At 52.2% G+C, this 13,533-nt stretch overlaps 1 protein-coding gene across 7 annotated transcripts in view; it reads right to left on the bottom strand.

The window, feature by feature from the left end:
* The window catches only part of PTPN3 (protein tyrosine phosphatase non-receptor type 3), a 178,779-nt gene that overhangs the window by 11,614 nt on the left and 153,632 nt on the right, over nucleotides 1–13,533 (bottom strand). For all 7 annotated transcript variants that reach the window (XR_008597804.1, XM_054990820.1, XM_054990821.1 and 4 more), the window contains 3 exons: nucleotides 11,663–11,809; nucleotides 9,381–9,509; nucleotides 5,040–5,185 (listed from right to left, as the gene is read on the bottom strand). Coding sequence is in view for 6 of the 7 variants with exons in the window: in XM_054990820.1 (XP_054846795.1) it covers nucleotides 5,040–5,185; nucleotides 9,381–9,509; nucleotides 11,663–11,809 (422 nt within the window). In the remaining variant the exon portion in view is untranslated. The remainder of the gene's footprint in view (nucleotides 1–5,039; nucleotides 5,186–9,380; nucleotides 9,510–11,662; nucleotides 11,810–13,533) is intronic.

The raw sequence follows: 13,533 nt of genomic DNA, 5'->3' as shown, positions 1-13,533 counted from the left end.
CAGCATAGTGGTCCGGCCCGGTCAGCAGGAGAAAAGACCTGGGTTCTGTCGGATCACTGCCCTTGCCTGCGCCCGTTGATCGTCCTGGAGGTCCGTGTCCAGGACGGGCTCCTCTTCGGCGAGTCCGCTCGGGGTCCACGGCAACTCGCCAGCGGGGAGTTCTAGGGGGTCGGGCGACAGGTTGCACTGGTGCGCCTCCGCCTCGTGCCAGGCTTTCAGGTCATTAATGTGCAGTCTCTTCCGGTGTCGGGGGCTCGGCCCGCACTGGACTTCATACGACAGGGGCCCCCGCACTTTGGTGACGGGGTAGGGTCCCCGCCACGGGGCCCCTGGGCCCGGCCCCATGACCCGATGGTGGACAAGGACCTTCGCCCCCACCTGGAATGTCCGAGCTTTGGCTCCCCGGTCGTAGTAGGCCTTCTGGGCCCGCTGGGCTTCCCGTAGATGTTCCCGGGCGGCGGCCCGACAGGTCTCCAGCCGGTCTTGGAGGTCCTGAACATACTCGGGGGCGGGTCGTCCCTCGGGGTCGTCCCTCGGGGCCCACTGCTCCCCCACCAGTCCCAGTATCCCCCGGGGTCGCCGCCCATACAGGAGCTCGAAGGGGGCATATCCCGTAGAGGCCTGGGGTGTCTCGCGGACCGCGAAGAGCAAGGGGTCTATGTACAAATCCCACTGGCGGGGGCGGTCATGGGCTAACTTGCGGATCATCGCCTTCAGAGTCTGGTTGAACCTCTCCACCAGCCCGTCGGTTTGGGGGTGGTAGACACTGGTGAAGATTTGTCGTACTTGCAGCGTACGGCACAGATGTTTGGTGAGCTGGGCCGTGAAAGGCTTCCCGCAGTCCGACAGCAGCTCCCGGGGCAATCCTACCTGAGCGAAGAATCGCAGCAGCACCCGGGCGACCCCCGGGGCCTTCATGTCGCGCAGGGGAATGGCTTCAGGGTACCGGGTAGCATAGTCCATCAGGACCAGGATGTAACGGGCTCCCCGTGGCGTCCGTGGCAACGGGCCGACGAAGTCCATGGCCACTCTGGAGAAGGGCTCCTCGATGATGGGTAGCGGGGCCAACGGGGCCCGGGCTGGACGGCGGCTGGCTTGCCGCTGGCACAGCGGGCAAGCCTGACAGTAGCGTTTGACCTCCTTGGCTAGCCCCGGCCAGAAGAAGTGGGCTTCAATCCGGGCCGCAGTGCTTCGCGCACCCTGATGGCCGCCCCAGGGGTGGTCGTGGGCGGCCTTGAGGACCTCTGGGCGGTAGGCAGCTGGGACCAACAGCTGGGCCACTTCCCCTGGTCCTCCTTTCACTAAGTGGTACCAGCGCCCTCCTACTTGGATGACCCGCGGTAGCCGTCCTGCTCGGCGGGGATCAAGGACCCGTCCCTCACTTACCGCGGTCATCCGGCGTAGGCTTTCCAGCGAGGGATCCTCGGCCTGGGCGGCGGCGAATCGGGGCTCGGTTCCCCATCCCCGGCGGAGTTGGGCTGGGACATCCCCGATTCCATTCTCCTCCGGGTGTCCCTCGGCGTCTCCTTCGTCGTCCCCGACCATGACCTCCCCAACTTCCTCCAGATCCGGGGGAAGGGCCGTCTTCATGGCGGGGCGGAAGTGGGGGGAATCCCTCCCCAGCAAGACTGGGTAGGGGAGAGCCTGCACCCGGGCCAAGGGCGTCTCGCAGGTCTGGCCCCGGTACGTCACTGGGGCCAAGACGACGGGGCATTCCTCCACATGGTTGTGGACACAGGCGATGACGGCCTGACGGACCACCGGGAGGTCTGCAGGCAGGAGGTGGGAGCGGATCATTGACACGGAGCTCCCGCTGTCGAGGAGTGCCGTCAACTTCCTACCCATCACCGAGACCAAGACAAGCATAGGGGGAGGCCGGGGGGCCCGGCTCGTTGCGGGCAGGGCCGTGTCCCAGCCCAGGTCGCACTCCATGAGGGGGCATTCTCTTTTCCAGTGCCCCCGTTGCCCGCAGGTGAAGCACGGCCCTTTGTCTCCCGGCTCCCTAGCTGAGCTGCCGGGCTTAGGCGTAGCGGGGGTTACGGGCGGCGGGAGAGCTAGTCGGGGCCCGGCCGAGGGTCCTCCGGTTGCTCGATTCAGCGGGGCAGGGGCGGGGTGCCGGGGTCCCGCCCGCGCCCGTCCCCCCTTTTCGCCTGTGCTGCGGCTCCCGTCGCTGCCGGGGCGGGGCTCCGGCTTCCCAGGCTCCCGGGGCTCCACGGCCATCACGTTTTCCCACAGCGTGGTGGCTTCTTTCAGGGTGGCGGGCTTATTATAGGCCACCCAGTTTCGAGCGCGCGTCGGAATCACCTGGAGCAGCTGCTCGAGGACCACTTGGTCAGCAATCCTCCGGCCGTCATCCGAGGTGGGCTTCAGCCAGCGGTAGGCGGCATCCTGGAGATTGGCCACCAGGGTGCGAGGCCGGTCAGTCTTCTGGAAGGCGATGGACCGGAACTTCTGCCGGTAAGTCTCCGGGGTGATTTCGTAGCGATCCAATATCGCCTCCTTAAGCCTCGCGTAGTCCGCGCTTTCGGCCTTGGGAAGGGCCTTCAGGGCGGCCTGCGCCTCCCCCGTAAGGTAAGGCCCGATGATGAAGGCCCACTGGCCCGGTGCCCACCCTGCCGCCTCGGCGGTACGCTCGAAGGCCTCCAAGAACGCATCCACGTCATCCTCCGGGCCTAGCTTAGCGAGGTGGAACGGCGGCCTGGGGTTGGGTCCGGCGCCTCCGGCGGCCCCGGCCCCGGCGCCAGCCAACGCCTGTTGAAGGTTCTGGATGAGGTTTGCCTGGGCGTCCTGCTGCTGACGCGCGAGAGCGGCTTGCGCATCCAGTTGCTGTTGGGCCACCTCCTTCAATAGTTGCCCCTGGTGCTCGGCTAGCCACTGGCCAAACTGCGTGAGATCCATCGTGGAGCCTGCAGTCTCGGCAGGGGTCTCCACACTCGCCGCTTTCAACACCGCCGGGCGCAGGAGGGGTCGGGGGCTGCTCCAGCCGGCTGGAGTGGGCAGGTGCGGGCGCGGGTGCCTCACGGGGCTGCCAGTGCCGGCATTCTCCACCAGTTTGTGAGGCCCCGCCCCGCCGTCCGCGCCTTCCCCGCGTCCTGCCGTCCCGGGGGTGACCACCAGGGGGAGGTTGAAGGTGCTCCCTCGGCCTCAGACTGGATAGGGGCAGTGGTTCAAGCACCAAGCTCTGCCTCCTATCTGGCGTTCTGGAATATACTCGCTCTCTCTCTGTGTCCAACCTTCCAACTAGCCGTCTCCTCCTCGGCGTCACTGGGAGCTCCCTTCTTATAGTCCCTCCTGGCTCTGCCCCCTGGCTTTCCACCAACCCTCTCCCCTGGCTCATCTGCCCTAGTCGCTAACACCTGGCTACTCCCGCCTGGTTGGTTCCCCTGCCCTTCCGTCACCCTTCCTCCCCCTGCCCTCTCTCTAGTGCCTGTTTCTTCCCTCCACCACCCTTCACCAATCCCCGGTGCCGCTTCAGACCGGGGAGCCCTCCCAGGAGCCATCCAGCCAACCCAGAGCGGGGATGTCTCGCTGGGCGTCCCTCCTTCCGCCCGCCCCATCTGGGCTTTCCCCCTCCCCGCGCTGGGCCGCGCTCGCCCCGGAGCCACCTCCCCGGGTGGCTGCGGCGGCGTCGGAGCTACTCTCCTCCGTCCGCCGCTCCCGCTTCTCTGCCGCGCGGCCGTCGTCCCGCCGGGCAGCCCGCCCGGCTCCGGCCGCTCCGCGGTCGCGAGAGGCGGCCGCGGCCGGCCCCGCCGCGGCAACGGCGGCGCCGGGCTCAACTCTCCCGGCGGCGGCGGCGGCGGCGGCAGACCCGGCGGCTCTCGCAGCGGCGGCGGCGGGCCCCGCTGCCCCTGTGAAGGCTGCGTCAGTGGCGGCAGGTCTCGCGGCTCCCGCGGCGGCGGGGGGCGCAAGCGGGAGCGCGGCCGGGAAGCCGAGGGTCGACGTCCCCTCCGAACCCTGTGCCGTGGGCTCCCAGGTAGGTTGGGGGTCTGGGCGGGGCTCGGGGGGATGGTGGTGGGCTCCCGAGGGGGTGGGGGGTCGGGTCCAGTCCGGGGGGGAAGGGCCCACCCCGGACAACTGTCTCCAGGTGCTGGTTCAGGGTTTTGATAGCCTCCCTGAGACCTGCTGGAAGTGTGAGAGGGAGCTGAATGCCATCTGTATACTGGTGACAACTCAGCCCAAATCTCCAGGTGATCTCATTCATCAGTTTTATGTACATGTTGAAAAGCATGGAGACAATAACAACAACGTTTGATTTATATACTGCCCTTCAGGACAACTTAAGGCCCACTCAGAGTGGTTTACAAAGTGTGTTATGCTGTAATTTTCCTTTTAAAATGCTGGGTAGATCTGTCCATGGAAACAGCAATGTCCTGCCCAGTTGGGCCCTATTATCTCATCATAAGGATGCCAGGTGCCCGCTGGTGGCAGACAAACTTTCAGGGATTTTCCCCCTTATCCGCCAATTGCTGAGCGATCAGCGGGAAGAGGCAAACTCCTGGAGCGTGCCCGCCACTGGCACGCACTTCAGGAACATGCGCCCCCCACCCCTTGCGCTGGCTGCAGGAGCATCCCTGCACTCCGATTTGGCCCCAAACTGGCCAAATTGGAGCGTGGGAGAGCTCCTGCGGCCGGTGCGACGTCACTTCCGGAAGTGACGGCGCCATGTACGTGACATGTTGACGTCACTTCCGGAAGTGACGCCGCCATGCACTTGGCGTGTTGATGTCACTTCCGGAAGTGATGTCATCACGCTGCCACTGGAGCGCGCACACGAGGTTAAGTTCCAGGCCCCTATCCTCCCACTAAGAGGATAGAGGGGCCTGGCAACCCTATCCCATCACTTCAAATATTTCTGGATGTTCCCCAAACAAATCTGAAATAACATGAACAACCTTAATTAATGTCCAGTTATTAATAAAAGGCGAAAGACTTATAATTAGCTTCCAGTTATAATATGCTTTAACACACATGAAATACTCGCCCCAGTATTACCACAGACTAGCGGGTCAAACAGTTTTATGCACAATGATGCCTAGTACCTGCAATGAACAAGAACTGGCTCATTTTCCACTCTCTTTGGTCTCATGTAGGTCACAAATTCCAAAAAGTCTGTAGAATCATCAGGTACACCATGATCAGGCCAAGCCACATACTGGAGATGAGTGACTGTGTGTTCTTCTTCAGTCTGAAATGCATCAATATTTTCACTGTAGGTTACTGAAGGCGTTACAAGCCACAGGAATATAAACTTGCATCATGTCAGGCATCAGTTATGTACTTGCCAGCTCATGCTCTTCAGATTCAATAGCTGAAATCTTACAAGAGGTATAATGAGCTGACTTGTGGCTTATTATGTATAGAATATGTTGTTTGAACCCTTTTCTGTTCTTCAAAGCAGCTGTGTCTCAGTAGCTCTATGTCAACGTAGCCCTGCTGAAAAGTGCTCTTCTAAGTTCTTACCTGGAATGCTTTCTGTGTTCTTCAAACTGATCCTAAAAGTAGAACTGCCATAATTCTAAGAATAGTCCTTTTAAGAGTCCAATTATTTTGAACACCACGCTGCTACAATTCAGTTGTTACCAAGGGAGAACGAGGCCACGTGCGGGCTATTATAACCCAGGCCTCACCCGTGGCAGGCTGGAGGTTCCACTGCAAGGCTCTTTCAACATGCTTTCTCTACACAATACCCCTCTTAGAATCAGCCACTAGCAGTCAAACTTTTAACTAAGTTCTGTACTGCTTTCTTTTCTTAGTCCTACATAAAACATCCTTAAAGAAAAGAAATGCTCAATGGCTATGTTATGAGCCTTGGCCTAGTGGCTCTGGAGAAGCCTGCACTAAAGTTACTGCAGGGCCTGCACTTCCCAGGTTCCCTTTGGCCCCTGTGATTGGGTAAGAGGGGATTCTGAGGGAAAATCACACCAATAGGGAAGTAGAAGGAATGATGTCTGAGAGAAGGGAGGCTTCATTCCTCGGGAGCAGAGCTGAGGAGAGGCTGCTGTGGACGGAGGGATCCCTCATCCAGAAGGGGTGAGAGTTGGAAGCCAGTCACCAGGAGACACCTTAAGAACAGTCTAGTTAGGGTGTGTTAGTTTATTCACCAACCTTTACTATTCTCTTTATTTTACAAAGCACCAGTTATTAAGAAACCTTTTAAATAAAGTTCTTTATTATTCTGTCTGGGTCCTCACGTCTCATTTGGTCACATATAGGGAAAGAGTAAACAGAAGGGGTTCGGCTGGGTGCTCTGGGCCCTTCAGAGGAAACCTGTACCAGAGTGGTGGCAGCCTAGAGAGAGCTTCCCTGGGCCTCAGCCCGCAGCTGTGACAGGCTATTACTGAGTTTATTTGATAATGCCAATCACAATCATGTAGCATATTTCAAGTGATCAAAGCACTTCTCCAAGTACTGTTTTTTAATGTTTCTGTTTTCAACCCCATACCTTCACATCTCTAAAATACATAGTATAAAACTCTCTAATTTTTTCAACACAAGCACAAATCTAAATAAGACGTTTTAAATTTTTTTAAGCCAGCTGGCCATACTTCCCTTGCCCAACTGTGGCCCATATGCTTCCTTGATCAGGTTGTCTTTTCTTCTGCCATCTTGCCATTCTATCTTGGTGCCAGCCCAATATAGACAAGGGTTCCTTTGCACTGGCAGTTTTCCCCTCCTTCTCAGCATGTGATAAAGGTTTGTGCTAAGTCTTGCCTCTTTTAGGAAACAAACCCTCAGCACTGCCCCCACAATGAAAGCCATTCCTTTATGTACTTCACCCAAGAAACCTGCAACCAAATTGGTGATATACTCACTGTGCTATTGTGGCTGAGTCTACTTGTCACTTTACTTTGCCATTGGTCACAAAATTTTGCAAATGCCACAGGCACTTGAAAGTCTGCAACACAGAGCAGTATTGCAAGAGCAGCAGCAGCTGTCCCTAAGGTAGACTGGTCCCAGTCCGTTTAGGGCTTTATAGGTTAATACCAAAACCTTTAACCTGATCTGGAACTCCATGGGAAGCCAGTGTAGCTCCTGCAGAACTGGAGTTACATGTGTCCTGAAAGGCACACCCATCAGGACATGGGCAGCAGTGTTCTGGACCCGCTGTACTTTCCGGGTCAGACTCAAGGGAAGCCCTGCGTAGAGCAAGTTACAGTAATCTAATCTGGAGATGACTGTTGCATGGATCACTGTTTCCAGGTCATGAGTTGGGAGATAGGGAGCAAGCTGCACGGCCTGCCGAAGATGGAAAAAAGCAGACCGGGCAACTGCTGCGACCTGGGCCTCCATTGATGAAGAGGAGTCCAGCATCACGCCAAGACTTCTGACAATGAAACGGGCACACGTAGTGCCCCATTGAAGGCTGGAAGCTGGATCCCCCCCCTCCAATGCCCCATGGCCCAAGTACAGGACTTCCGTCTTCATGGGATTCAACTTCAGTCTCCTCTGTTTCACCCAACCAGACACAGCATCCAAAGCTCTAATCAGGGCTTCTGGAGCTGAGCCAGGCCATCCATCCAACAACAGATACAACTGGGTGTCATCAGCGTACTGGTGACGGCCCATTCCAAAACTCTGTACCAGCTGGCTGAGGGGGCGCTTATACAGATTGAACAACAATGGGGAGAGAATCGCCCCCTGGGGGACGCCGCATACCAATGGCTGGCATGCAGACACCCTCTCCCCTAGCACCACCCTCTGTCCCCGACTGGGGAGAAAAGAGACAAGCCACTTGAAGGCAGTCAGTCCCTCATATCCCCACATCGGCAAGGTGGTGGGTCAACAATTCATAGCTGACTGTGTTGAATTCTGCCGAAAGATCCAATAACACTAGCAGCGCCGACCCGCCTCGATCCCGATGTCTACAGAGATCATCTGTGAGGGTGACCAACTCTGTCTCAGTTCCATGGCCCGGGCAGAAGCCAGACTGGAATTGGTCCAGGACCGATGCATCTTCCAGGAAAGCCTGCAGCTGCTCCACTACCGCCCGTTCAATCACCTTACCCAGAAACAGGAGGTTCGAGACTGGGTGGTAACTGGATGGGTTGGTGGGGTCCAAAGTTGTTTTTTTCAGGAGAGGCTTCACCACGGCTTCCTTTAACACCCCGGGGAAAACCCCAGAGCTCAATGATAAGTTTATAATGGCCTCCAGCGAAGCCCTCAGCCGCCACGAAGGGCAAGGGTCCAAGGAGCACGCAGTGGGCCTCACCCGCTGCAGGATCCTGTCAACATCCTCCTGGGAGACCAGACTGAAGTGATCCAAGATCGGCCCAGATGATGGCCAAGTGGTCTCCAGTTCCCTTACTGTATCAACCGTGGCAGGCAGGTCGTGGTGGAAAGACAAGACTTTATCTGCAAAAAAGCTCCCAAAAGCCTCACAGCTAATAACCGAATTATCAATTTGACAGTCTCCCTCAGAGAGGGAGACCAGAGACCAAACTACTTGAAACAATTTTGCTGGGCGTGAGCTTGCAGAAGCTATGGAGGTGGCGTAGTAATCCTTCTCTGCCACCTTCACAGCCACCTCATAGGCTTTCATAAATGCTCTACGAGATGATCTTGCTCTAGTTATAGTCATACAAAATGCTATTCTACCCATAACACACTTTGGAAACTTAGCTTGGGGCCTATTCGGATGGTATGTCTATGTGAAATAAGGTCAGGAGCAGGGCAGGGCAGGGCACTCCCTCTCCCATACCGCTACATTGCACATAAACTCCAAGTGAATCAGAAGGGCCTGCATTCAAATACACACGAAAAATCTCAGCAAAGCTGTTTGTTTTCTCTAAAGCAATGGCAAGCTATGGTTTGTGGCTATGTGGACAAGATGAAGGAACACACTGAGATAATTAATTCATTTCATTTTCTGAAGAAGCACAAGCCTAGAGTTACAGGCTCTATAATTGACATTCTGATCTCTGGACCAAGTACAAACATAGCTTCCCATTTGGATGTAATGGTACTGTATGGTTTGCTGTAAAATTATGTAACATGAGGAAATGAGGTAGGGCGGGCAGGCATCATGCAAGCAAGCTCAAACTCTTTCAGGGCTCACGGAAGTAGAGGCACAGCATGGATTATTGTTGTGGTCAAACCATTCTGTTTTCTCTTTTGTAGATGTGTGCAAATGTAGGCAAGTACAGGAGGGCATAACGGTGGGCATGGCAGCACCTGAGCTCTCATAGTACACAGAGAGGCCGGGAGAGAAATATTATGGGAATGATGTTTTTGGTGAACACAGACACATAGTAAGTAGAAGAAATACATAGTTAATATTTTAAAACCTGTTCAACAAAACTCACTAGGAAAAAAAACTCCAGTGCAATCTTACTGCATTTTGCAATAACAAGAAAAAAATTAGCCAAGCCTTAGTCACTTACTTCGATCTTTGTAATAACCATTTCTCTAAACACGTAGGCAATGGTGCAATCTTCAGACCGACACTTCACACGGAAGTTGCCATACTCCATGATATCTGGAGGATCAGGCCAATAATGATGGCATTTGGTCTAACAGAGGGAAAATGACACAATATTCTCATTTTCCATTCTACATGGCAATATATTGGTCATGTTCTTATTTATTATTTAATATTAATAATATAAAGTGTACATGCCAAGAACATGTGTATCCCTTTATTAAATTCATCCTATATGATCACGATAGCTAATCTGGTCATTCTCAATCCCAATTTTGCAGAACCAAGTATGAAATTCTGTGGACCTGCTACTTTGACTGAGAGTGGGCCTAGACTTGTCTGAGTCCTTGTTCCTCACAAGGAAGCACTTCAGGGCAAAATCATGCCTGGGCTATGGTTTGCCTAAGGGTCTGGTTACACGCGGGCTTAACTCATGTGTGTTTGGGGGAAACCCTAACCCAATTTGAGGGACAGTTGAAGCCACTCCTGCCTCCACACATATGCATGGGAGTCCTTTTCCATTTCCCCAAACAATTTTGAAGGTGAGTGAGGTCAAACATTAAACTTGAGTTGGAGTTTCCCCCATCACACATGGGTTTAGTGCAACCAGACCCTTGGGCTACCTACAGGATCTAACAGGGACTTTTTGCAACTGTTTGCCACCACTTACAGTAAACTGACATATCACCATGTGTACTGGAGGGGAAGGAAATCATATAAGTAGAATAGGGGGCTTGGCCCTAAAATGGTCGCCTCCATAACAAGAATGAGCGAATTCTCTTATAAAATGAACTCTAGCAACTTGCATCTTTGCATCCTTTCCCAGGCTTTAAGGGATATAGTTAGGTTTGAACAGCCACTAGTAACTAAGAGAGCCTAGAGCAGGGAAACACCTTAAAGGGTTACAGCAGCGTTTTGTTTGTGCAGGCAATGAAGCTCACAACAGTGATCTGTTAGCTCCTGTTGAGGGAGGCAGGAGGGGATTCATTACCCTTTGGGATACCCACGACCGTTTAGTCAGAAAACATAGCAATAAAAAGACTGATTCCTTGCGAAAGAGCTCCCTGATTTCCCAGCTGGGCCTGGAAAAAGCAGGAACCCTAAACCCACATAAAACTAAGGAAAACAAAAAGTGTTCAGCAATGGAACCGTCCAGTAACAACTCAGAGAAAGAGAGAGAACTGGGGAGAAAATGGAGGAGGGGAGAACACTGTAAGCTGCTTTGAGTCCCCACTGGGGTAAAGTATGTATGTGGAAAGGAAATCAATCAATCAATCAATCAATCAATCAATCATTCAATCAATCAATATCCCTGAAACCCTCACTGGCCACATGAGCCTGCCATTCACAAAGACAAATCAATCCCAATCTAAGAAGAAGAGGTGAGAGGGAGGTCTTGTGCTTTCCGTAAGAATAGGAATTTATGGTAAGCAAATTCTCCCTGAGGGCAGCAAGGCAGCATTTACTTTCTTTCAGGATGTAGCACAGCAGCCCTCGCAACAGGCAGGCGTCCCCAAAGGCCACAAGTCCTTACTGTACAAGAACCATCAGCAGAGACCACCTGCTAAATGCTGCATCTGCAGAGGCAAAGACCTTCTAGCATGTAGGAAACTCACGGGTTAATGCTTGTGTCCGTTACTCCACAAGTCTTGCGGAGGCAAAAGCCTCTCCAGAATGCAGGTGGTACAGCCTCCAGCTCTGACACCCATCCAGCCAAAGTAAAAATAAGAAGCTTTCCTGATTACATTAAATGACACTGGCGGCGGGGGGGGGGGGGGGCTTTATCTCCCTCCAGACTGCCCTCAGAAACGTATTCTCAGGGCCCTCCTGCAAGACGTGGTTGCATTGTACAAATCGACTGACGTGTATGTGCAGTCTCCCATTTTCTGAAGACCACGCCATTGCTATTTCTATTTCTCCTCATCACGTGGTATAAACAAGCACCAGCACTGATGTTCCTTGAACCTTTAATACCGCGAGAAAGCCCTATAAAGTCATAATAGACACACAGAGTGCAGGAGATGCAATTTAGTACTTTCAGTGCAAGGCTGAGAAATTCCACAAGTCACAATTTCTTTCTTAGAGTTACGTTACAGAATAGAGATGGGAACTAACTCCCAAAAGTGCTGGACAGAAAAGCAAACCCCATCTTTCATTATATAAAAGTCTCTTGCCTCAAGCACATACTCCCAATTTACTCCCCCCTCCCCCATTATAGGCAGAAAGCGAGAGAACTCCACCTACCCGTCCTCGTTCTGTGAGGGTTGTTAACATGATAATCAGCGATAACCTATGATCCCAAACTGCCTGCCAGAAATGTGCACAGGTGTGTGGAAGAGGACCTTGTGTGGCAATGTATTTGTTCACAAGGCCATCAAGGGGAATTTCCATCTGTCAGGGAGAAAAAACAATCTATGTAACATTGGTCCTTAATAGACAATGCTTTGAGAAGTGTTTCATAAATGCAAGTGGAGCAATAATTAGATTACAGACAATTTCAAGTAGCCCTCAAATATCAAACCAAAACACTACATCAAAATTAAAGGAATTCATGTGTATGACACTGGCAGCTCCATTTTAATTCAATTTCTGCATTAGTCTAAATGTAAGTTGTAAGCTCACTTCACAGGAAGAGTAAGTGCTATGGAAACTGCCTGGAATTGCACTGATGCAGAACGCCACTTTCTTTGGTGAATTGTTACGCGCAGCAATTTACCATGTGAATAGTCCTGCACTGCAACAATTATGCAAGTATGGTAGCATTACTACCCAAGTGACCCAAAATGTTTTGCAATGGCATGAAAAGAAAAGGCACGGCAAAGGCCAATCCACATAAAGAAATGCATTGTGCGTGGGAAACAGGGTTGCCAGGTACCACTACCTATATCCTCCAAGCAGGGGGAACCCCAGCACTTACCTTAAGGTCTCATTTTGTGTGTGCGTGTGCATGCTCCTGGCACTGATATGACAGATGTTACTTCCAGGAAATGATGTCATTGTGCCGGCAGTGAGTATGCTCCTGTGCTTCGTGCAAGGCCGATTCAGCTCAACTGGGGCCAAAATTGGCCTCTGTGAAGCACGGGAGCATGCTCGTCAGCAGTGCAATGATGTCACTTGTGGAAGAGATATCATTGCACCCCGCCAGGAACGCACCTGCTGAGTGTTTGCCCAGGTTGTCTGCCACATTTCCTTTCTCATTTCTTCCTCCCATTTTGCATTTCCACTCCCTTCAGCTGCTGTCCCACACGGGCACTTCACCATCTCTGTCACACAACCCCATCCTCTCTACAAGCCACACTATTTTCTTGTGTACCTGGAATTCCTCCAGATATGCAGCATTCATGACCTTTGAGCCTGACCCGTTGCTCTACTTTCATTATCCACACAGGGACCAGAATTTTACCACTAGATTCTGTCCTGGTAAGACTCAAGTAAAATTAAAGATCAGCTTTCTCCAGAAACTACTTGATTAGCAATCATTTCAGAAATATCTAGAATGCCATACTTCAGAAACAAAATATACTGATGACTGACTGTCAAACACATTTTCCACAAATACTTCAAAATAACTCAACATTTTATTTCAGCAGATTATTTAATCCTATAGTTCAATTAGAACAACATGCCTTATTTTCTCAAAATATATTGAAGGGAATGCATTCTTAAGAGTGTTAAAATGCACTATAGTATGTTTTAGCCTGGAATAAATCTTTCTTCCTAAATGCTGGCTAAATGAATTAACAAATTCTAATCAGAATATTTTACAAAGAAGAACACTAAGAAAATTCAAAACCTGGGTTTGAAAGATGTATACAATTAGTTCAGTTAGCCAGCACAGGTTGTCTTTTGGCTATTGCTTCTCACACAGCAGGACAACATGCCCCGTGGAAAAGTTCTTTGATATACGACAATGGTCTGCTGTTCAGAGAAAGGGGTGTGGGTGGGTGTAAAAATACACGGGGCATGCCCAAACTGGAGTAGCTTTTTCGAATGCGTAGGGTTGTTGTTGTTTTTTTACCACAGAGATTTGTGAATTCAGAAAATATGTCTTTAATACAATTTGTACATTAAGAAAAATAATCATTCTTCATTCTACCTTTTATATAAACTTTAAA

This window comes from Eublepharis macularius, chromosome 11 (genome assembly GCF_028583425.1).
Source record: "Eublepharis macularius isolate TG4126 chromosome 11, MPM_Emac_v1.0, whole genome shotgun sequence".
Classification (NCBI taxonomy): Eukaryota; Metazoa; Chordata; class Lepidosauria; order Squamata; family Eublepharidae; genus Eublepharis; species Eublepharis macularius.
Note: the sequence above shows the minus strand (reverse complement) of the source record. Positions and strands in the feature narration are given on the sequence as shown.